The sequence below is a fragment of the Channa argus genome, chromosome 20, assembly GCF_033026475.1.
Source record: "Channa argus isolate prfri chromosome 20, Channa argus male v1.0, whole genome shotgun sequence".
NCBI classification, from domain to species: Eukaryota; Metazoa; Chordata; class Actinopteri; order Anabantiformes; family Channidae; genus Channa; species Channa argus.
In genome coordinates, this window is record NC_090216.1 from 18,215,407 (window position 1) to 18,239,091 (window position 23,685).

The 23,685-nt window shown below is 39.9% G+C and overlaps 1 protein-coding gene across 1 annotated transcript in view; it reads left to right on the top strand.

The window, feature by feature from the left end:
- The window catches only part of dnah9 (dynein, axonemal, heavy chain 9), a 157,204-nt gene that overhangs the window by 116,176 nt on the left and 17,343 nt on the right, over positions 1-23,685 (top strand). The window contains exons 64-71 of the mRNA XM_067489060.1: positions 4,194-4,358; positions 5,359-5,499; positions 6,347-6,517; positions 6,678-6,800; positions 9,061-9,254; positions 11,541-11,689; positions 14,213-14,340; positions 19,611-19,838. Coding sequence (XP_067345161.1) covers positions 4,194-4,358; positions 5,359-5,499; positions 6,347-6,517; positions 6,678-6,800; positions 9,061-9,254; positions 11,541-11,689; positions 14,213-14,340; positions 19,611-19,838 — 1,299 coding nt within the window. The remainder of the gene's footprint in view (positions 1-4,193; positions 4,359-5,358; positions 5,500-6,346; positions 6,518-6,677; positions 6,801-9,060; positions 9,255-11,540; positions 11,690-14,212; positions 14,341-19,610; positions 19,839-23,685) is intronic.

A 23,685-nucleotide genomic window follows, 5' to 3' on the forward strand; every position in this document is an offset into this window, starting at 1 on the left:
AGTTGGAATTAGTGGTGCACATACATATTACAAACAAATTCTAAATTAGACATCTGCAGTGTGTGCAAAAAATATTATATTATTAAAATAGTTTGATATAAATGAAGGAATTAGTTTTTCATGGTCTATTCAGTGCGTGCTGCAGCATGAGTGTCTGTGGATGTGCCACAGTAATGCTACAGTAATGCTACGCTTTCTTCCAGTGGCTAAATTGTCTGCATTTAGGTTATGGGTAGGTAGCATATGTAGAGTAGCATGGAGTACTTTAACCTAATAAGTATTTTATTACCCATATATTTTTATTTATAATGACTGAGAACTTATAATGCGCTTAGTACTTTTACTTGAGTAAAGCATTTGGAATTGTCCATGTGGAGAATTTTTGGGCCAATACCTGGTAGAGTGGCCGCCCACAGACCATAGGGTCGAAGATTTGGGCAAGACACTGAACCCCCCACCAGCCCATCCCCATCCCCTGCGCAGTGCTCGTCCCAAGCCCAGTTGGGGAGGGTAGTATAACGAAGGGCATCGGTGTAAAAACAGTGCCCAATCAACATGCAGGCTAATGATCTGCAGTCGTAATGTTACAGCTGTTCCATGTAGACGTCTGATCAATTGCTACTATAAAGATTTAATTAATATATCTGTAATTGTTCATCGTTAATGATGAATCTGTTGCTTTGCTTTACATCACAGAGAGCTGCACAGATAATGGCACTTGATGTTCAAGCACTTGAAGAAATTAATATATTTCTGTGGGTTTATTTGATAAAGATTTTTTCAACAGTGTGAAAATACTGATGTTTTAGGTAATAATAGAACACAATAATTTAAATTGGTAATCGGTGTACAAGATTTTTGACAGACAAAAGAGTTTGTTTGAAATATGGTTAGAAGGGCGACGCTTAGTAAAAACCTTTAGAAGCAAACATCTTCACACTACTGCAAATGCTGCTATGTAAGTCTGTCAGGGGAGTCATCAACAGAACTGTAGCTTTAAATAGAAAACTTTCATCATCTGTTCAACCATTTTATATCTCTTAATATTTACCAAAATGTGATTGATTAGAATGTCATGGCTTATAGTCTCCATGAGGAATTACCTAATGGTGTCAAAGTTACCATTGTATAATTGTGTTATGATATATTCTTAAGTGAGTACTAGCTTTCTTTGTCACTTTGGTAGATGTATTCACCCATTCACATCCGCCATTCCAAAATCAAAAGAAAAGCTCAGAAGAGCTCACAAAAGGAGTAATTCATTTTTGTCTTTGTTGTGTGGAAGTTCGACCCTCGACTCGTATGAGGAAAAAGCTGTTGTTCCACTCTGTTGATCCCCGTTGCCGTCACCAGCTGTAGCCTTAAGCCGTCGTTGCTGATCAGAGTTAATGGGCAGCTTGGTACATTGTGTACAGTACAGCAGCCTCAGGGCAGCCGAACAGCCAACTTTTGAGGAGTAATGAGAAGCAGCTAGCTGCGTTCTCAACAGTAGGGTCCACAGTGTGAATGTAAATCTTCATAATTAAGTGAAAATTGACTTGATCAAAGCACCAGCGCCTAATGATGCCTTACACTCATCTCATGGACGGTCTGCTCCTTTCCTGTCAGCTGTTTGAAATGGATTGGCCGGTAGCGCTACTGTATCACAGCAATTAGACAACACACTGACACACTTTCACTGTTACTTAAATGCAGCTCTTTGTTAGTCAAAGTGAAAGGAAGGAAATCCGAAATCCCACTTCGTTCAGAACATGTCTGGCTGGCAGCGGCGCCTCTGAAAGATAAGAAAGGAAGATAATGTGGAAACTCTGGTAACAGGTCAGGCAGATTTACTAGAACACAATCCTATTTGCATTTTGATGGTGTTCTTGAGGCGTCTTTGTTTGCGTTAGGCCTCTGTAGGTAGCACTTTCTTCAGACCTGTAGGCTTTCATCCGTAGACAAATCAGCATTTTTAATAAATGAAGAGAGAGGGGGAAAAAAATCCCAGAGTTATTTTAAGCCTTACGTCCCCTCAGCAAAATCCAATGGAGAAGAAGTGAAATGTGATTTAATGAAGCTTGTTTAATTAGCATTTCACTGAGATCGGAGGGTGAGGGGGAAAAAAAAAAAAAAAAACAAGATCTGGAACTCATTTATTATTTTAATTAACATTGAAAGTTGAAGCTGAGTGGTGGGGGGGGGGATTGCTGTGCACACGCCAAGCGCCCTCTTATCATAACACGGCCCGTGCTGAATGGCTCTTTGTTGTCAATGAACAACCTGGACTGATAACAATCAACAGACTGATAGCAGAGTGCAAATGAACTGTACCTGCTACCGTTCTTTGACTGATTCGGTGCCATTAGAACTTTAATGAGGTTAGCGATGCCAGTGAGCCGTAAGATGACTACCGGCTAAAAGAGCTCTCATTTACCCAGTCATAAATGGGCTAAGGAGCTTAAAATGTCAAGTTGCCTTTTTGGAGAGTGCACAGGAGGATCAGTCTTCAACCTTTTACCACAATAACCACCTCATCTGCTCCTCCCTCTGTGCATATGAGCGTGGATTTGTGCATCCTTGTGTGTGTGTTTGCTCCGTCACAATCCTTACCCAGACCTTTGCTGATAATGAGAGCTAAAATGCTTCACTTCCCAAATTACCTTAACAGGGCTGCTCTGTGGCACTCGGTAATCATTTGCCTAAAAATGATAGATGTAATATCTCATTTGAATCCCAATTAGGGTGTTCTGCTGACTGGTTAATTGTTTGTTTTTCCCAAGCAAGTGTAATTACGAGTACAATGTGCCAGAGGAAAGCTAATCGTTTAAAACTGACTCATTACTGGATCCAGTTGGGGATGTCTTAGGGTGGATAGCTCTTGCCCTCAAGAGCACAGAGTCTGCGCGAGTAGAAGGTCACACTTGACTCACACAGGCACATGTCCCCGATTAAATGTCCACCACTCAAATCTATTCTGTACTTCTGTCTGTGCTGAGAATACATGCATGTCCGGTTTTTGCTTTAAATGCCACAAATCATATCATTTTTCCCCTGTGCAGTTTTGGCAGCGAAAAGCGTTTCAGCTATAGAGCAGTCAATGTCAATTTGAGAGCATGTGAAATTTACCAGGGCGAGGCTCAGTTAGTTTTAACAACGGTGTAACATACCTCTCATCACTGCAATGCGAAATATTGTCTTAAAGAGAGCAATTAAACACGGTGGTCTCCTAAACTATCTGATCCCCCTGCGTGCTCTGAGCCAAGTATGTCTTTTGTCATGGGAATATTATGCCTAAGAGAGGTGGAGCAGCTCCACCCCCACTCCCGCCAGCAAACTACCCGCTCTCCCAGTGATTACACGGGGGCAGAAGCAGCACTGCCAAAAACTTATTAGCACTGTCTGTCAGGGATCATGCCACTCAAAAACCCTCAGCTATTATCAGTCCCTGACAACACTGGAGTAGGCAAATCTCACAGCCGCCCACCCCTCCTCTAATTACAACAATTCAAAGGTCGCAGAGGCTTCTATTAAGGCAAACTTCAATAAAGCAAAGTCATTATGTGCAGAAACAAGGAGCTGCAACAGACTGTAATGAAGGACAGAGCAGGATGAAGCAATAAAGAGAAGCAACCGTGGCCCGTTGACTCTGTTCTCCCGCTGCTTCTCAGGCGGCAGGCTTTGAAAAACGTTTTTTTTTCACACACTTTTGTTTTTTCAACTAGGAAAAAAAAGCGAGAAAAAAACGGGTTAAAGCATTAATAAAAGGCAAGGTACACTAATCCATATGAGGCGTCAGTGTGTTTATCTTCTGCATGATATCTGTTAGGTTCCTTATTGCAGCCGTAATGTCCTGATGAGCCACAGCGGATGTTAGTGTGTTGTAGTCACCATCAAAGCTCCTTCCCTTCTTCCTCAAATTGATGATCTCATCAGACTGAGGGTTAGGTCACTCTGAAGAGGTTTGATGTTAGCAACCAGACGGAAGCCTGTTAATCCAGCCCAGAGCGCTCCCTTCATGGGTTCTAAAAGGCAATGCATAGCATATTGATTAGCTCTGCCTTTGAGGTGCCCTTCGGTATTCATGTCCTCACACTGACCCACACCTTGAACTGGCTCACATTATGATGGTAAGGCCAAAAAGGAGAGAAATTCTCTTAAACATGGAATTACCATCAAGTTTTTTTGTGCTTCTTTGTTTTTTTTTTTTTTAGTCGGACCTGACAAAGCAGCAGAACGGATTTAAGATCACGCTGAAGACGCTGGAGGACAACCTGCTGTCCCGTCTGTCCTCAGCTTCAGGAAACTTCCTAGGTGACACAGAGTTGGTGGAAAATCTCGAGACAACCAAACGCACTGCCGCCGAGATTGAAGAGAAGGTCCTGTTCTCTTTTCTTTTTTATCTCAACAACTTATTTTACATTTATTGTAATATATCTGCTCCCATATATTTAGATATCAAAATAATTGTGGATTTTTTGAGTACATGAAATGTTTGAATTAAACACTTACTGAGGCAAATATAAGAGGGGAAGCTAAGAAGACATTAGCAGAGAAGAACAAATAACCCTTAGGCACAAATAACAAATTTGTGCCTAAGGGAGATTTATAGACATCTGAACAGAAACAGTATATTTAAATTACACTGAAAATCAACAAGAGATTAATCAAAAAGGGCCATAATATTAGTTTTTTAAGTCTCTCCCTGACATCTGCCATAGTAGATATCATCAGATAGCGATATTTTGGGGTTACATTGTCTTATTATTTATTTCCCTTACATGCATTACTTGGTTTCTCCTAAATGCAATTTGTTGCCCTTTTATTTTCTTCCATTGTAAAGTAACAGAGTGTAGGTGCCCAGTAATTATTTGAGCCTGTATGTATTTACACTGTAATGTGTGGACTATAAAGCAGTTTTGTATTCCCTTCTCTCTTACTTGCTTGCTTTGTTTTTTGGTTAGCAAATCAAATCATATGTCAGCGTAGTGTATCATATCTGCCAGAGGAGAATTACTGATGTCTTGATACTTCGTAGCACTTCTGAGAAAGCACTGAATGATGATGTGAAAGTGTGTCTTCTGTCAGCAGGAGATGAACACCGCCTTTGCAGATGTTCATTCTTAAGTATAATTACGCAGGCTTTTGCTGGTAGAAGAGAAAAAAATCCCATAATTGTCGTGTTCCACGCAATGTGAGAACATTTTTGTGGAACCGTGAAATTGGAATAGCTCTGCTCTTCATTAGAGGGTGTTTTATTGGACGGTGCACAATTTCATCACTAGCTGATTTATAAACCCCGAGTTTATGCATATCTGTGAATGCATGCTTGTGTCTATGAGTGTGAGTCTTATTGTGTTTGCACGACCCTGTGTGTAGGTGAAAGAAGCCAAGGTGACAGAGGCTAAGATCAATGAGGCTCGTGAGCACTACCGTCCAGCAGCAGCACGAGCTTCCTTATTGTACTTCATAATGAACGACCTCAATAAAATCCACCCCATGTACCAGTTCTCTCTCAAGGTAGCCCGTCTATTGACCCACCATGTTTTCTCCCTGCCTCACATGCTCCCAGTGAGACCCCTCTTTACACTCACTCCTATGTTCCCCCCCCTTCTCCATTTGCTCGCCATGTTTTATGTTCTTTGGCCTGCTTTTATTGTGTTTGTGGCTCCCTAATGTGGTTATGTAGAGTGTAATGTCTTTCATATTGTCAGCCAGCGAGCACTGAGAGGAGGCAGCCTGAGATATGGTTTGCAATCACTTTCAACTCTGCAGGTAGCTGCCCTGGCCCAAGTTATTTCCCAACATAATCAAATGAAAACATTTTGTTTATATATATACCTTTGACCTTGTGAACGAAGTGAAATTTATATATTATACATTATAATATTTGTTCTCACCAGGTTAGAGCAAAGAGTGACTCTGTGTTACCAACAAAAATTACACTGTTGTGTTGATAATGAACATAATTCTGTTTTATTTAATGTTATATTCACTCTTTTACTTTTCAAAAAAAGACAAGCAATTGCACATTTGATCAGTAGCTTGTGTGGAATTTATACCTTCACTGTTTAGTATGTAAGAAAATGTGTACTGTCGATATTGCTGAGAAAGCTCTAAATAAAATACCTACAATTTATAAAATATAACCTCTATTAATTATACTAACTAGTTAATAATCTGACTTCAGTTTGAATGAGCCATATATCAACACGACTCAATTATTGAATAAGTGACCACTGATGATTTTATTTGTTGGTTTGCAATTTGTTAAAAGTGAATATATAGTTGGTTTTCTATCTATTTAAGACCTGACGTCAGATCCAGAGTTTGTGTTAAGAGTTATACCCCTCCTCTGCATCCACAGGCGTTCAGTGTGGTCTTCCAGAAAGCAGTTCTGAAGGCTGAGCCAGACGAGACTCTGAAGCAGCGGGTGTCCAACCTAATTGACAACATTACCTCCTCAGTCTTTCAGTACACCACCAGAGGACTTTTTGAGTGTGACAAGCTCACGTACATCGCTCAGCTCACCTTCCAGGTAGAAAGAGATGCCAGTTTCATCTTCTGCATGGTTTGTTTTAAGCGCAAGCTTTCCGTTGAGTCAGCTTCTCCCGAGACCTACATCTCTGGGTGTAATCATGTAGAAAGGAAATGTGGTTTGTGCTGAAAAGTCTTTCCTGTTTGTTGTGTCCCCCCAGATTTTGCTGATGAATAAAGAAATAAACCCTAAAGAGCTGGACTTCCTTCTGAGATATCCCGTCCAACCAGGTGTATCATCACCAGTGGACTTCCTATCCAACTACTCCTGGGGAGGGATCAAGGTATAGAGATAGGCAGAGATAGATGTATTTTTATTCTTACCACTTATTAAATCTACTGACAGTGGAGAGAGTATGAATTCTTGATGTGACATGCAAAGGGCCACAAACAGACAAGATCACCTACTCACACACCGATGGCAGTGGCTGCCTGTGGCTAAAGCTAAGGCTAAAACAGAAACAGAAAATTGTCAATAACTTTGAAAATTTGAGGAAACGCTAACCAAAAATGCTGTCCCACAATAGAGAGCAACTGGGCCGATTTTGCATCAGCTTTGACCCTCCTGATGATCTGCAGTGCATTCCCAACTCAGGGCTGGTCAGAACTGATTGTGGTTCAAAGGATCTTGTAGGGTGAGGGGTTTACAGACATGAGCTTAATTCTCCTGACTGGCTCAGAGTCTCCCCAATTTTAAAATCCTGTATTGTGAAAGGGATAATAAAATCATTAAATCATTAAACAGAATCTAACCAATGACGGCCACTTGGCTGCACTGGGCTTATTTGAGGCTCATTTTTAAAATGTAAGCAAATCCTGGCAGCCCGTTAAAGAAGTCAAAAGAATCTCCACCATCTTGGGGGTAGATCATATTATCACTTCCTAGTCCCTGCTATGCTGAGCTTTGCACTTCTTTTCAGGAGGGATGCAATCAGAGCCCAGATGTGAAATATTAATACAGTAGATATTTTGCACGTGAATGAGCTGACCTGAAACAGGTATGACTGTAAATGAACACAGTTTCCTGTATCAGTAATATCAGCAAGATCTGTGTAACTATGGTGTTTTTTAAGTCCTCATGAGATTCATAGGGATTTATTAAAATCATGCATAAACAGAGTTCTAAATTATACATATAGAAAGAGAGAGAGAACGAGAGAGACAATTCCAATACTAAATGCCTCTTAATGTTGGAAAAAATGTATAGTGGCAATAGAAAAATGACAATATAGCCTATTGTACAGTATATGTGAGTTGTGTTTGACATCCAGTTTCCCTTAAGTTATTTTAGCATTTAGCCTTTTCACACAATGATGATGCAACTTGTGCAGCAGAGTCTTCCAGCAACTCTACATGAAAATGAAAACATGCTTAAGGAGCTGGCAGACTAATTTAAGCCTTTTTTTGTATTTCACACAATCCTCCAGTCTGACAGCTTGTGATTCTCCAGACCCTGTTTCATTCTGTGTCCCTGCTTTGTTATAACATCAGAGGGCAGTGCAACAAACTCTTAGTTCCTCTTAAAGATTAGACATTGAGCATTGGACAACAAGTACACAAGTATACACAAGTACACAAGGACAAGTACCCTCACTTATCAAATCAGTTTAGCAGCAAACTAAACACTAATGACATCCTGTTTTTTAGCCTCATGCGCTCATGAATTTTTCAATGTGTATTGCCTGAATATTAACTTAACCTAAACCCCTCTGAGGGTTCAGAGGCGGCCTGTTTGAACTGCACTCAGCCTACTCTGGCTGTTTAAGGCCCTACTAATCAGATTCTGTCACTTGATTTTCTTATCGCAGTTGGAAACATAATCAGTCGGAAAGCTTTAGAGGATATGATCCTCTGATTGCTTGGCCTTCTTGATTATATTAGCAGAGCAAGAATCCCATGAGACCCTGTGTATTCTCCCCTCAGCAGGGCGGAGAGGTTGCCAACCGCCTGTGGTAATTAAACAAGCTGAGCTGAAGCGAAGGACTGTGTGCTGACTCCATGCCAAGTGGTGTGAGGGGTAGAGAAACAGAAATCCTGGATTCACATGGATAATATTTTCTATGACACCTTGTACTCCGTGTGTCTGCTGTCAGAAGGTTTCATGACCTTCCTCAGAGTTTACACAGACGGGAGTACGTGTGTGTGTTTGTGTCTACTTGACAAGGCGTGTAGCTGGCTACACTGCGTGACACTGCTTTGCTCCATAGATGAGATAAGGTTTTTGTCAGCTGGAGCATCACAATGAAACCCCACTGCTTTTGCAGCGAATGCATATTCTTTCCTCCCCCACCCGCCGTCCTGTTTTGAAAGGGATCATGTTTACTCAGCATTTCCTTTTGAATAAATGTTATTTATGAAGGCGTGGGGAAAGATAAGCATTCCTGTCTCATTTTTCCCTCTAACTTTTTGCAAAGTTAGTCTTTTTGCTGTGCATTGTGATAGTGATCAACTACTTTTATGTGCATCGCTGATCACAGAGTAGAGGCAATAAAAAAAATAAGTGCTTTTCCCTGTAGGATTCACTTTTCTTTCTTCAACCACCAGTCCCTGTGCTCCATGGAGGAGTTCAGAAACCTGGACCGAGACATTGAAGGTTCAGCCAAACGCTGGAAGAAGTTTGTGGAGTCTGAGTGTCCAGAAAAAGAGAAATTCCCCCAAGAGTGGAAGAATAAAACCTCACTTCAGAGACTGTGTATGATGAGGGCCCTGAGACCTGACCGCATGACATACGCTGTCAGGTAGGAATGCGGAATCATAGCTTGGCCTTTGCTCTGTAATCTGTGGAGGATCATACTGACCTGTGCTGTTTGTTGAAAGAGTAAAAATTAAATAGCCTAACCTTTTGTTTGAGTTGACTGGCAACCCATGCTCACATCAGGTATCTGACTGTACAATTGCACAACTTTGCAGTTATAATATAAGTTATTAAATGGTAAGTGTTCTGCACTTATATAGTGCTTTTTTACCTATCGGCACTCAAAGCGCTTTACACTGCTTCTCATTCACCCATTCACACTCACAATCACACACACACTCACACACCGACACCAACACTCACCGGGAGCAACTAAGTTGGGGTTCAGTGTCTTACTCAAGGACACTTCGACATGTGACAAGAGGAGCCGTGGATTGAACCAACAACTGTGAGATTGCGGGACAACCGCTCTACCTTCCTGCGCCACAGTCACCCAATTATTAATCAATTATTAATTATTAATTTTATTATGAAATGAGCAAAAAATCTGAAAAAATGTCTAAAGTTACACATGTACAGTATTAAAGCTGCACTCAGATCAAATCGACGGCTTTTGGCTTGTCCCTTCAGAGGCTGACACGTCCTGCACGTTGATTTGGTATGTGTTTTTATGCAAACCTCCATCTTGTGCTTAAAGTGGCTACACCAAAGCTCTTTTTGCTCCGCTTTAGCGGTGGTGGAATGCGTCAACGTAGTCTATAAATGACTTATGTAATTTGAGTAGGAAGTAAGATGGCTGTGTCTATTGAGAGCATGGAAAAATGATCGAGGAAAAACAATGGCCGTGATCATCTAAAGTACTGTATGGGACTATTTTATGCAGAGACCAAACAACATAGTGCTCTGCAAACTCTGCAAATTGTTTAATTTATTTTGCTGTTGATTAGCTAAATATAGATTGCACTACCTTGCGTTAACATGAATGGAACAAGCTGTAACTTGGATTATATTGCAAAGCAACTTTAGTATGTGAAACATGAATGAATGAATGTCCATTCAGCTTATCCCGTGAGTTCAGGGTCGCCACAGCGGATCATTGCTCGCATGTTGATTTGTTTTTAGTTTTTACGCCGGATCCCCTTCCTGACACAACCCCCAATTTCTACCGGGCTTGGGCCGGCACTGCACAGCTGGGGAGGGGAATGGGCTTGAGATGCATCAGAGATTTCATGAACTGCAGGATGTGGATAACATCATGTTGGAATCTTTCGAAATAATATTTTACAGATAACATCACCTGTTTAACCAGGGCTGTTTATTGTTTATTGCCTTGATTCATTTTTAAAGCACTATTATAGTATTTATGGTATTTATTACAGTATTTATGGTCACCTTGCACTGCTTTATTTGAAAGGAATAAAGTTTCACCCATTTGTTCCTCCCAGTATGCGCACTATACACAGACAGGCAAGGCTTATTTTAAGGCCTAGCACTGTGCATAATCAATAACTAGAGACTGTCCTCTGTCCGCCCCTGTCTTTGTTGTGCATACTCTCATTAAAATAATTATGCTGAAGTTATTTTGATTTTCACAAAAAATACATGTATTTATTTCTGGGAGGCTGAGCCTACGCCAGCTTCCTCATAGCACAGCCTATAGAGCCAAGTGAACATTTTCTCAACAGTTGCAACAGTAAACAAGCTCCTCATTCTGATCTTTTATGAACAAAACAATTTATTGACTGATTTACAAATAACCTGCAAATGAATCAGTAATAGAGGATAACAGACTCTTATTAGCTTTCTGGAACAGACACGGTCACTTAGCATAGATAATTATGGGTGACAAATTAAAGTAAAACCTCAATAAATGAGTGGAGAAATTTGATGATAATGTTCCATCCATAGGGCCTGAGGGTTCAGAGGATGGGTGTAGTGAATCAATCATAAGCTATGGCCTTCACAGTCACACAATCCCAACTCAACTGAACACAGGTTTTCAGACATTATATGTTGGCGCAACACCTTACTGAGTTACTTTGTTGTTTTTTTATTTAATTTGTCACTGAGTTGTAGCATGTTTCTAAGTATTCATGGTGTAAATTGTTAAGTCAGAGCAGCAGTGAGCAAAATATGATGTTTGAAAAGCCAAAGGATTTAGCAATTTAAAAGAGCCACATCCAACATGGTTGTGAGTAGAGTTAATATTTTTCCATGAGCTGCAGTCTTTTTAATGCCCTGTACAACACAAGAATCTTCAAGACCTTCAGATTGTCAGTCAAAGATAATAAAAAGTGTTGCTGAGAACTGAGTCATATTCTTCCCACAGAGACTTCGTAGAGGAGAAACTGGGGAGCAAGTATGTGATTGGCAGATCCCTGGACTTTGCCGTCTCCTTTGAAGAATCGGGTCCAGCTACGCCCATGTTCTTTATCCTGTCTCCTGGAGTTGACCCTTTGAAGGATGTGGAGAAACATGGTAATATTCTTGCTTCAGAATGTGTTCTGTATTTTTATCAATATGTCTGTTATTTATTTATAGTATGTAGTAGTATTTACATACTTGTAATTTACTGCATACCTACATGCATGAGTTCCTCTGTGATTATTTGCTGCATAAGATTATCAGTCAGAACAGCATTTACACCAACACATCTGCTATGTGTCTCTACCGTGATATCAGCCATCACTGCCAATGCACAACGAGCTCTGGGTAGATTGAAAGGATTATACTAAAGGTCAAAAATATATGAGACGACACCAGTGCTGTATTAGGGGCAGCAGACAGTAAATGTCATTGGTTTTAGAGTTACTTTACATTCCTGTCTGAATAATATGGATAGCAGCAGGATGTGCTGTTTTGATTTTGGACCAAAAATATGCCAGAAGTCAAAGCTTTTGTACTGACCTGGAACGGGGTTCCATCACAGCCTGACACTTTGAATCTACTGCCAAATCACTCTGTGGGTATTTGAATTCAACTCTATGAAATATTGAGATTGTAGGGAGTGTATCACTGTAATAAAGGTTTGTACTATAACCAAGTCTCTACATTTTTTTAAATGTTCAGTTTTCTGTATTCAAGTATCATCATTGTTGTTGTTTGATTTAGGCTCCGTGAGTTTCTGGGTTTGCTAAATATTCAATTGTTATCTAGGATTCGCAGAAGTATTTTATTTTTATTTCTTTTGTATTTTTACTGGCAATGTCTTCAAGACTCGTATGCTAAGCAGCGGCAGGTGCTGAAATCACCAGTAAAGCTAACGTAGACATATTTGTGACCCTATGTGAAATCCAACCTCTTCTCCTTATATGATAAGATGTAGCATATTTACTGGAACTGCCTTTAAGGGGTGTAATTATAGATTATCAACACTCTCTGTCTGCACGAAGTCCTTCGCATCAAAGCTAAAAGGAGCCAATCGCTGAGCTGTAGAGAGCTTGATGATACTGAGTAGCTGCAGTCTGAAAAAGGTGCTTTTCCATTATAGCTGTAACTATTGGCTTTCTCATTGGTATTAGGCGTGAATTAGATTTTCATTAGATAGATGATGTGATTTGGTATGCTCTGCAGGGGACTAATATCCCTGAGACAGACCCTCCCTATCAGCCCACTTTCAGGTTGGGCTTTTAATGAAAAGACAGAAGTAATTGTATTGTTTGAGTGAAAACTCAGTGGCTGGTGGACAAGTACAGCTGAGTCACTGACTTACTACTGACTGTAAAGTTAAACGCATACTGTGCCTTTTGGGGATTCTTGTTTTATTTAATGTTTTACTGAGAGTTAAGTTAGAGTATCGTTATCCCCGACATCTTAATGCATTTATAGTATGACACTATTTTTCTATACTATGTGGTCCCATCAACAATGTTTTAATACACATATATACATACAAATGTAAGTAATTTTCTCATCATAACAACAACAACATGATATTATGATACTGCCTGTTACTATAAGTTCAAATAAAACTTTCCATACATCATTACCTACAGTATCTAGTACAATTACATCATAATGACTTTTAGGATCGAAACGACAATAATACAATCACATGATACTGTGTATCATGCTAGTGTTGCTACCTTGACCAGACATTTCCAGATTAAGTCAGTGACACTGATTCAGCACAGAGTAAGTTTTAGAACTCTTACATTTACATTTAGTCAGTTAGCAGATGCTTTTATCCAAAGCGACTTACAAGTGAGGTACAAGGCAGCAAAAATCTAAGTCAAGGAGAAAACATCAAAGCAAAGTCCTATCAGAAAAGTGTTCACAGTTCACGAGATGCAAGTGCGAGAAAGAGCAGAAAAGTAGTTTTTTTTTTATTTACAAATGAACTCAGTTAATTGAGCTTAATCAACCATATTGGAAATAGACACTTTGGTCCAGACTTGTCCAAAGTAGATGCAATAGTATTTATAAGACATTCTTTAACTATAAAGAACAGGGCACCAATACAACAGCTTTTGTATTCCATTGCACCTAAGACCTAAAGTAGAAGTAAAAGAACATTGGTGTATTAAACACACATAAATGGAGCCCTGGTGGCTCTTTGAGTAGAACATTGTGGTTTGAATCCCACCCCACCAGGTGTGGCCCTGCCCAGTCACCATAGCCGTCCTTGGTGCCGGTCACAAGCTGGATAATAATGGTAGGGTTGCGGCAGGAAGGGCATCCGGGGTAAAAACTCATTCCAAATCAATGTGCAAAACATGTTCTGCTGTTGCGACCACTGAAGGAACAAGCCTTAAGCCGTTGATCTATAAACAATAATATTTAAGTAATAAGTTTGTTAGATCATTCTATAAGATGCATATTTGCACTTAGGCTGTGTAAATGCCTAACAACAGCTGCTGGCATTGTTACAAATTTGCTCCATCTCTGCTACCAATCCTTGTGCTAAGCTACCTACCAACTACTATTCTCACCCAACTGTGATTAATAACTGCATTTTCTAAGATATTAATTTGTGTAATTTTTACTTATGTTTTCTTCCAGGAAAAAAGCTGGGCTACACATTTGACAACAAGAATTTCCACAATGTGTCTCTGGGCCAGGGTCAGGAGATTATAGCTGAGCAAGCCCTTGATTTGGCAGCTAAGAACGGCCATTGGGTCATATTACAGGTACAATACAACCATACACACACTGTGCTGTACAGACACAGACAAAAATATCCCATTGCAGTATTAAATATAATGCACAAGAAAAACTGCTCAGTAGTTTTTGCTCAGCAGATAAATCACCCACACGTCACCTAATTTGTTGTAATGAGAAAGTTTTGAAAAATAATTGGATAGATCAAATTATAGCCTGGAGGATTTGAAGATTGGTGAAAATTGTATAATGTGAAACTTCTGTAAGTTGTTCGAGGAATTTTGGTTTTCACTGGCCCTATGTGGTAAAGCCCAACCAGTTTTCTTACTCAAATGATGCCAACTTATACGAAACATGCTTAGAATAAAAATGACATGCTTTAAATGTAAAAACATAAGCAAACACTCTTATACTGTCCTAAGTGTTGTTTTTTAATGTACTTTATTTTCCAGTGATTTTAGATGTTACTTCCTGTGCATTTTGGGAATGATGCACAGTTTTTTACAATTTTCAATAATGCCTAATTATTTTACTCCCAGGTCTGTCGGCACGAAAATGCGAATTTAATTTTCAATAGCAATTTTCTAACTGAAAGTGCCAGGGCACAATACTATACAATGTCCGTGGTGTCTGTTCTCTTCCTTTTTGGAGGGCAAGGCTGGTGTTTGCATTTTAAGTGGGAACCTTAGTGGAATTCTAATGGGAAGTATTGACAGATATGAACTGCAGACCGGGGACTGCGGGACATGCTTGTCTTTTAATTCACACAGCTAGTAAAAATAGAAAAGAAAAAAAGAGAGAAATAACTGGGATGCCATTATTCTCATCTCTAGACTCAGCAGAGACAAGCAGTTGTTTAATTACCTTTGCATAAGAATCCCGATCAATAGGCTGAAAAAGGCCTTGTCCCCCTGGCAACAAACCTCCCACTCACTTTATCATCGCCTGTCCATTTCTCTCCCCATTGAGAGCCACCCCCATGGTACTGGCAGGGGAGGGAGAGGAAAACTGAGGGGAGGGCAGGTATCATATTCTCATCATATTCTCTTTTCCTGTTTTTTACCAACACTACCTGCTCCTGATATAGCACTCCATCTTTTCTTTTCTATTCCTCTTCCCACCCTCATATTCTGCCATGTAACTTTCAGACTTTAGTCGTATAATTTTTCTTAGACAGCACCACCCTCTTATCAGTCCTCACGTCCTCCCACCTTTCACACTAACTTATCTCTGCCGCCCCTGCCCACCTCCTCACCCCAGCTATCCCTCTACCTATCCAAACCCCCCCCCCCCCTTTCGTACAGCGGCTTCTGCACAGATGAGCCTGGGAGACACCGATGGAGAAGCTTTGAAAGCGGCCCACTGGGGTGGAGAATGGGGCGAATGGACAGGCAATCAATCGGGTAGATTGAAGCTGAATATCCTACATCGGCCAGGCAATGGGAATCATCAAGTGGCCTAAAACTGCCATCCTCTTCGCACATTACTGCTAAAGCTTCCCCATTTGCAGCCGGCGGCAGAAAAAAAGTACATAGAGAATAGGAGAAAGCAGCAAAGACAGTTTGACAAAAATACCTCCATGGCCTCTGTTCTTTTCACTTTGTAAGGAAGAGCCAGATAGCTTTGGTTATCTTTTGAAACTTAAATGATTCATGTGTTCCTCTCATCTGAAATCTTACATTGACTTGTTTTAAATGTTGATGTGGTGATGAACCTTTTTAACTTGCAAGCATAAACTGGGCATTATCAGCTACATTAAAAATATCAAGATTACGATCATTTTTAGCTTATTATCCTCAGGTTTATTATCTTGTAGTGTAATAGTAAATATTAAACCAACTATTGACGCACTCTATAATAGGTTTTTCAAAAGGAGCTGCTGGGTTGCACCAGGATTAATGATCAATGGCAGTGATCATTAGTAGTAGCTATAGGTTATAGAGTTACATGTGGTAGAAAGTTTGAGAGAGATATGAGAATCATCAACTAGGATACTGCAAAAAGAACTGACGCTCTCTATTCAGTTTAGTTATTATTATCTTTCCGAAGCCTGTGACTTCATGTCTACACTATATATCTCAGGATCACCTACACGCGCAACACACACACACACAAAATGTAGGAAAATGTAGTTCCTACTTCTTGCCCTACCTTTGTATTTCTGTACACAGGCTTATTCTTTTCATCAGTTCATTTCCCTGGACGTTATCTAACTGTCAATATGTAACTATCAAAAACTGAACTCCCAAATGTGCAACACTAAACTCCCTGTTTGTGAACTTATTTACACAATTTTTAAATTTAGACTCAGCAGTTTGTCATGCTGTCAGTGCCTGCAGTGTGTCAGCAGTCCTGTTCGTCTCTCCGTCCTATTTGCTGTGTGTTCCTACGTCAGTCTGGAGCCTGACTACTTCTCCACTGCGGGGCCGCCTCCTCAGTGCTGGAGCCCAGCTGTGCAGCTGTCCTTGCTATTGCTCCTTGATGAATGTGTCTTTGTGTGTGCGAAAGAGGAAGATTTTTGTGCGTGCACCTACATGTGTTTGTATTTGGTGACTATGAGCCAGCGTGTGCGTGACAGGCAATTGGATGTACCATTGTGCTTTCCCTTAGGCTGTGTTTGATAGCAGTGCATCAAAGACCTTGCCAGTGGTGTCTTCTAATGGGTTTTAGATTCAACTTTTATATTATTATGTAAATAGGTGACTCTTTGATGTAGTATCAGCCCAGTCATCACATCGGCTGGAAGGCCCTTATCAAGAAGACATTGAGAGAACAAAAAATGTTGCACCTGAAAGTTAATTAAAAAGCCATAAAATAGTGGCTGCTCCTCTGTCTTGTTTGTTTGTCTGTTGGCCTGCTGGCCTGTCTCCTTCCCTCTCTTTCTCTCTCTGTTCCTCCCCCCTCTTCTCCCCTTGCAGTCAGAGGATGAATGGTTTCATTACAGTGACAAGTTCTGAGGCAGTCTCTCACTTATTCTGTTGGCTTCCTTTATTGCCAAACTATTTACATGCCAAGAGGAAGGGTTGTCCCGTTGCTTGATGAAAAGCGGTTGAATTAAGACTTTTAATTTGTATACCATTCATTATTCTCTAAGGCGTCAGGAGTCAAACTAACTTATCCTCTTCTCAGCTTCTAGCTCCTCCTGGACTTCTCAATGTCTCAATGTAAACTTCTCTCTCCTGTTTTTTTTTTTTCCAATGCCTCTCCCAAAAACTGGCTCCCTGTCATGTCCTGTCATTCGGAAAGACGGCTAACTTCAGCCATCATGAGGAAGATTAAATATGGAGAGCAAAGGGAAATGAGAAAGTAAAGAGGCTTATGAATTAATGACTGGAGTTATTAGTGCTGTAATTAAATTTAGGGAATGGGCAGTACTGCGTGGGGGGGGGGGGGGGTTAGCTGACTCCTTATCACTCACAGGATATTCTGTAAGTGTCAGGACAGTTGAGATGGAAAATTGAGCTCATTCAAGCTTGTGTGATAGTACAAGTCTGCTCTGCTGCCCCACTGGCACTGAAAGATGAATATGCAGAAAAGTCAGGCTAAAGTCACGCTGGGAAGCGGCTGCTCGAAGTCAGCAACCTGGAAATGGGTTCCAAGTGCTATGTACCATTTAATTTGGTGCCACATCAAAGTCACAATGAAGAGAGAAGAATATGCAACATTTTAATTGCTCCTTTTTTTCTAGTTGTCATTACAAAAATAAATGATACAGGCAATTCCGACGTCAAGTACCTTATTCAGCTATTATGTGTTATCCATTAAAGCCCAGGCTTTCACAGATATTCAACAGAAAACATTATCTGGTTATAGATTAGGTTGTCTGCTCTCACTGTAGAGAATTAACTTTGCTTAACAACTAGCATATCACCTACCATTAGGGACATTTTGGGCCAGGCAAAAAATATAAAGCAATGAGTCCATCATGCTACAACTGTCCACTGTCCACAATCTGAACGGCATGTTAAGCTTTATTTGCTCTTAATCATTGTTTAAATTGCTGATGATATAATTTGCTTTCACATCAAATCATATAAATCACTTTGGATTATGGTTTTTATGCACATGAGAAGGAGGAGAGTGCGCTGATATGATTTACTCTCAGGAGCTGAAATTGAGTTATTTGGAGAAAAGCTTTGCTGAAAGAATTTAGAACCAGGTTATTGGAGTTATTACAGGTATGGAAACCTGTTTGGTGCACTATTTGTAAATGGATGCTAAAAATTCTTGCATATTACATCATGTTTACTTTAATATTGTTGTTACTAGTAGTTTTGCACTAGTCTATTTGCATTATGTCATTCATTCTGAAGCATACAAGGAGGATTTTAAGTGGCCCCTCCCATCCCAGACCAATTTTGACAGACTTACTGGAAAGAGGCTGAGGTCCATCAGGACCAAAATGTCTCACCACAGGAAGAGTTTCTTCCAACTGGTGGTGGCTTTATTAACAACAATTATCTTACTCTTTGCACTGAGTCACCAAGACAAAGTCCTTGTATGTTAAACCTATATGGCAGTAAAACTAAATCTAATTCAGATTTATATTCTGATTCATTTGGCATATTACCCTTTGAGTGTTGTTGTTGGTATGGCGTTGCAAATACATTTGCAAAAAAAAAAAAAATATTTTTTTTTTTATCATTTGATCGTCATCGAACCTCTGAGACTCTTGATCTCACCGAAGCTTTCACTGTCCTCTTGGTCTGTGTGCAGAGTGGGTTCGAGAATCTTGGGATTTTCCCTTTGAGAGCTGAGCACCCACGGCCTTATATGAATTTCAGAGGTCCATGTCTTCTCTGTAGAAGTGTGGTGTCGAACAGAATTTTCAGATAACTGTGACATCACGTGCTTCCTAATTGAGTAAGATACATTGACATCTTGATGCACCAGAAGTGCTGATTCTAAATAGACAGTTCAACTCTCCCTTTTTGGCCACAGCATCTCCATTAATTCAAGGCTCCTTAGGGATCCTTAGGGCGCAGGAAGGTCGTTCGCCAATCCCGCAGTTGTTGATTCGATCCCGGCTCCTCTGCTCACGTGTCAAAGTGTCCTTGAACAAATGCGATTGCGAATGCGTGAATAAGAAGCAGTGTAAAGCATTTTGAGTGCCAATAGTTGGAAAAGCACTATATAAGTGCAGACCATTTACCATTTAATAGTAAAATACAGGAAAAGTAGTCCTACAATAAAGTCACCCACTGTAGAATCAAGATGTGTTTCTATCTTTTAAGTTAAAGTAACATTCAGTTTTCCTTCTTAAGCCTTTTCCTGTGGGTCTTGTTTCCTGTCACTGTAGAATATCCACTTGGTTGCTCGCTGGCTGGGTACTTTAGAGAAACTTCTGGAGCAGCATGCAGAGGGTAGCCATGAAAACTTCAGGGTGTTTGTCAGTGCTGAGCCCTCCTCCACTCCTGAGGGCCATATCATCCCGCAGGGCATCTTGGAAAACTCCATCAAGATCACCAATGAGCCGCCCACCGGCATGCATGCCAACCTGCACAAGGCCCTGGATAACTTCAATCAGGTAAAACTGAGAGGATTAATGTTACGCCTGGAGGTCATCTAATAATAATGAAACCTTAAGTGGTAAAAATGTACTAAATACTTTACTTTCATGTTTAACCAATTTTAGCGGCCGTTATAAAAGTCAGAGTTAATAGTCAAATTATTCACAGGCAGAGCAGTTACATGCACTTAAGTAACCCAGCTACGGTCACCTTTCCTAAGTAAGCGGATTTCTTAACTGCCATGCAAATGAGAAACCTGTTTTCTGTGATCTTGGTACAGAATTAGAGAACCCTGATTTCCCCAGACAGATTTCTTCTGGAGAACATTAGTTTCTCCTTGTGTAATTGGGTTTCTAATGAATATTTGTCCAGCGCATGTGCAGACTGCCGATGCTGAAAGTAGCAGAGAGGAGCAGCAAAGTGATCATTACATGGACTGAAACCCCATTGTTTTTAGTCTGACAGACTTTATTCCAGGTTTCAAAAGTCGAGATAAAACTGACACTAATACAAAATGCCATATATGAATCTAATAAGTGTGTCTTAAAAAGTGGCTTTCCAGCACATTTACATGCATCATGTGGTTGCCAGTTTGGACAAGTGGAAAATAAATATGATGGTCTGCTGTGTTTTCCGCACATTGATTTATGTGTCACTCCACCTCAAATTGGTTAAAATCTTATTTCACCGTAGAGCAGCGCACAGCATGTTTAATGATAAAGTGTCCACAATCTCTCAATTTAGGTGAACCAGAGAGTGGGTCATTTTATTTTACCATAACTTTAGCCATTGGATTAATGACATGGGTCCACGCTACTGTTAGCGTAGTTACTGTTTTTTTTCACATTAAAGTATTTTCAACTTTTATCAACTTTATAAACAATCAACAACTTTACAGAAATGAGCTGCCAGTCAAATTAAAAATTTGTGAATGTGGGAAATGATATTTGCTGTTAAAATGCAGATAATATTCATGCAGTAGCTTCAGTTTAGTGCTGATCGATGCTATTACAGGTTAAAACCGAACTGAATTGTTTGTCGACAATCACACAGACACAGTCTTTAAAACTCTCCCCTCTGAAAGACCAAACTCTGCTCTAGTAAAAAGAAGCTGCCTGAACTTTTCCCTTAAGTGGAAATATGAAATATAGAATAATGATACGGAAATGGATTGACATTAAACTGCCACAGTAATTAGAGTAATTAGAGTTTTCTTGCCATCAATAAAACAATTGATGAATAAAACAAAGCAGCTCTCAAAAACACGATCTCTGTCAACTCCACCAAAACCAATATGACAGTGTTTTGCAGCTGTAACAATTTTTTTCCTGCATCCTCGGGCAAAAGCTTTGAAACGAGTTAGACAGAACTTTAATTTGATGCCTACAAGTTAATGCATTATTAGTAATCCATCCATCCATTTACTGTTACTAATTATCCTGTTTAGGGTCCCAGGGTTATTTATAATATTCGATTTAAAACAAATTATAAGAACACATATTTAAATGTAATAATGTTAAAGAGGCAATTCTGCATAGTAAATACATTTGCTTTTTCTGATAATACTGTCATTTTTGCGGTATATCTACATATACGTCTACATTGACAGCAACTTAGTATATAATAATCATATACTGTATATGATGATGCTAATGGTCCTATTAAACAATATCATTATTTTCTCTATTTATCTATATTCTATTTGGTTTTAGTCCAATACACCAATGGAGATGCAAGATTGTTCTTAATAAAGCCCATTCTACTGTGATTCTTAATATTTTGGGCACAAGTGCTGCTTTTTTCTAAAGAACTAATTTTCCATTTTACTGTGAATCGCAGTTGAGACAGCACATGGCAAATTTTGCTCCAGATTTCTCATCAAGTTGCCAATTTGCAGAAACATAGCAGCTAACAGATGGTAGAGCCACCTTTCACTTACTCTGGAATTACCTTTGACCCATAGAGGACAGATAAATGTATTATGTGCAACCATCTTAAGTTTGTAGAGTTACATTCTGCAGGGATTCAGCGGTGATGGAGAAGAAAAAAAGGCAATTTTCTGCATTTTTGTTTATCAGAGGGATCAGACAATATCATGCTGAGCCATCCTGTAGCCCGAGTAGCTAGAATGGATCAGTTTACTGCAGTGTCCTCACTCAGCTTTTCTTTACCTTATCAGCTCGTGGTCTCTATCTAAGCCTTGCTATTACCCCAGTGCTTCACAGCAGATGCATCTACCTCCCAGTCCATTTCGATGATCTTTAGCTCGATGATGTCACTCTGACCGATAAAACCCAACATGCTTGTGAGCCCTAAGCTCCCAGTATGAAGAGCCACATGGAGGTCTGCTGAGGTATATGTGAAAGGGGTATTCTACTCATGTGTACTCACTGAAAGCTAATCAATGTAAGGCTAACTCTCTGTAATACAGTTGTATGCAAAGGTTTAGGATCCCCTGACAATGTCCATGATTTTCATTTATACATTTTTGGGTGTTTGGATCAGCATTTTCATTTTGATCTATCAAATAACTGAAGGACACAGTAATATTTCATTAGTGAAATGAGGTTCATTGGATTAACAGAAAATGTGCAATATGCATCAAAACAAAATTAGACAGGTGCATAAATTTGGGCACCCCAACAGAAAAATCACATCAATATTTAGTAAAGCCTCCTTTAGCAGAAATAACACCCTCTAGATGCTTCCTATAGCCTGTAATGACTGTCTGGATTCTGGATGAATGTATTTTGGACCATTCCTCCTTACAAAACATCTCCAGTTCAGTTAGGTTTGATGGTTGCCGAGCATGAACAGCCCGCTTCAAATCTATCCATTCCAGAACATTGTACTTGTTCCTCTGCATAAATGCCCGAGTAGATTTTGAGCAGTGTTTTTGGGTCATTGCCTCTCCAATATTTTTGTGGCCTGCCACTTCTGGCCTTAACAAGAACTGTGCCTGTGGTCTTCCCTTTCCTCACTATGTTCCTCACAGTGGACACTGACAGCTTATATCTCTGATAACTTTTTGTAGACTTCCCCTAAACCATAATGTTGAACAATCTTTGTTTTCCGGTCATTTGAGAGTTGTTTTGTGACCCCCATGTTACCACTTTCTGTTAATCCAATGAACCTCATTCCACTACTGAAATATTACTGTGTCCTTCAGCTCTTTGATAGATCAAAATGAAATTGCTGATCCAAACACCCAAATATGTATAAATGAAAATCATGGACACTGCCAGGGGTTCCTAAACTTTTGCATACAACTGTAGCACCCCCCTGCGTGGCTAAAGCCAGTGCTCTCAGAGAAATGTGTTTCTTTACTCTTGACCTTTCACTTGAGGATGTGTAAAGCGCCACTGCTTATTTTGATCTTCAGAAGCTTGTAACACTAAGTCGGTTAAAGTTGATATCTGGCACAATGGTTTAGGTTTCACTGAGATAACAGTTTTATAATATTGTTGTGAAAGAACCCGTCATGGATAAATAATTCCCTTTTTTCTGAATCTGATCAATTCAGTTCATCTTCCAAATTTCCGGGTTATTCAGACTCATGCATACCCAAAGAATAATCTCAGACATCTGTCAGTTCAAAGATACTGACGTGTGTTATTTAGTCTGTGTGCAGGTGTATTTATGCTTCTTTCTCTCTGTGAGCCGACTGCCTGTCATTTCTCTCCAGTCCACAGGTCATAAATAAGGAGACTATGCATCTCTTTCAGCTGTGCTGAGCATAGGAGTACCACGCAGAATATTAACTAACCCTCTAAAAGTGTGTGTGTGTGTGTGTGTGTGTGTGTGTGTGTGTGTGGTAGTTAGTCTGTACTGTATGTGTGTTTGTGTGTGTGCATCATAGAAGTC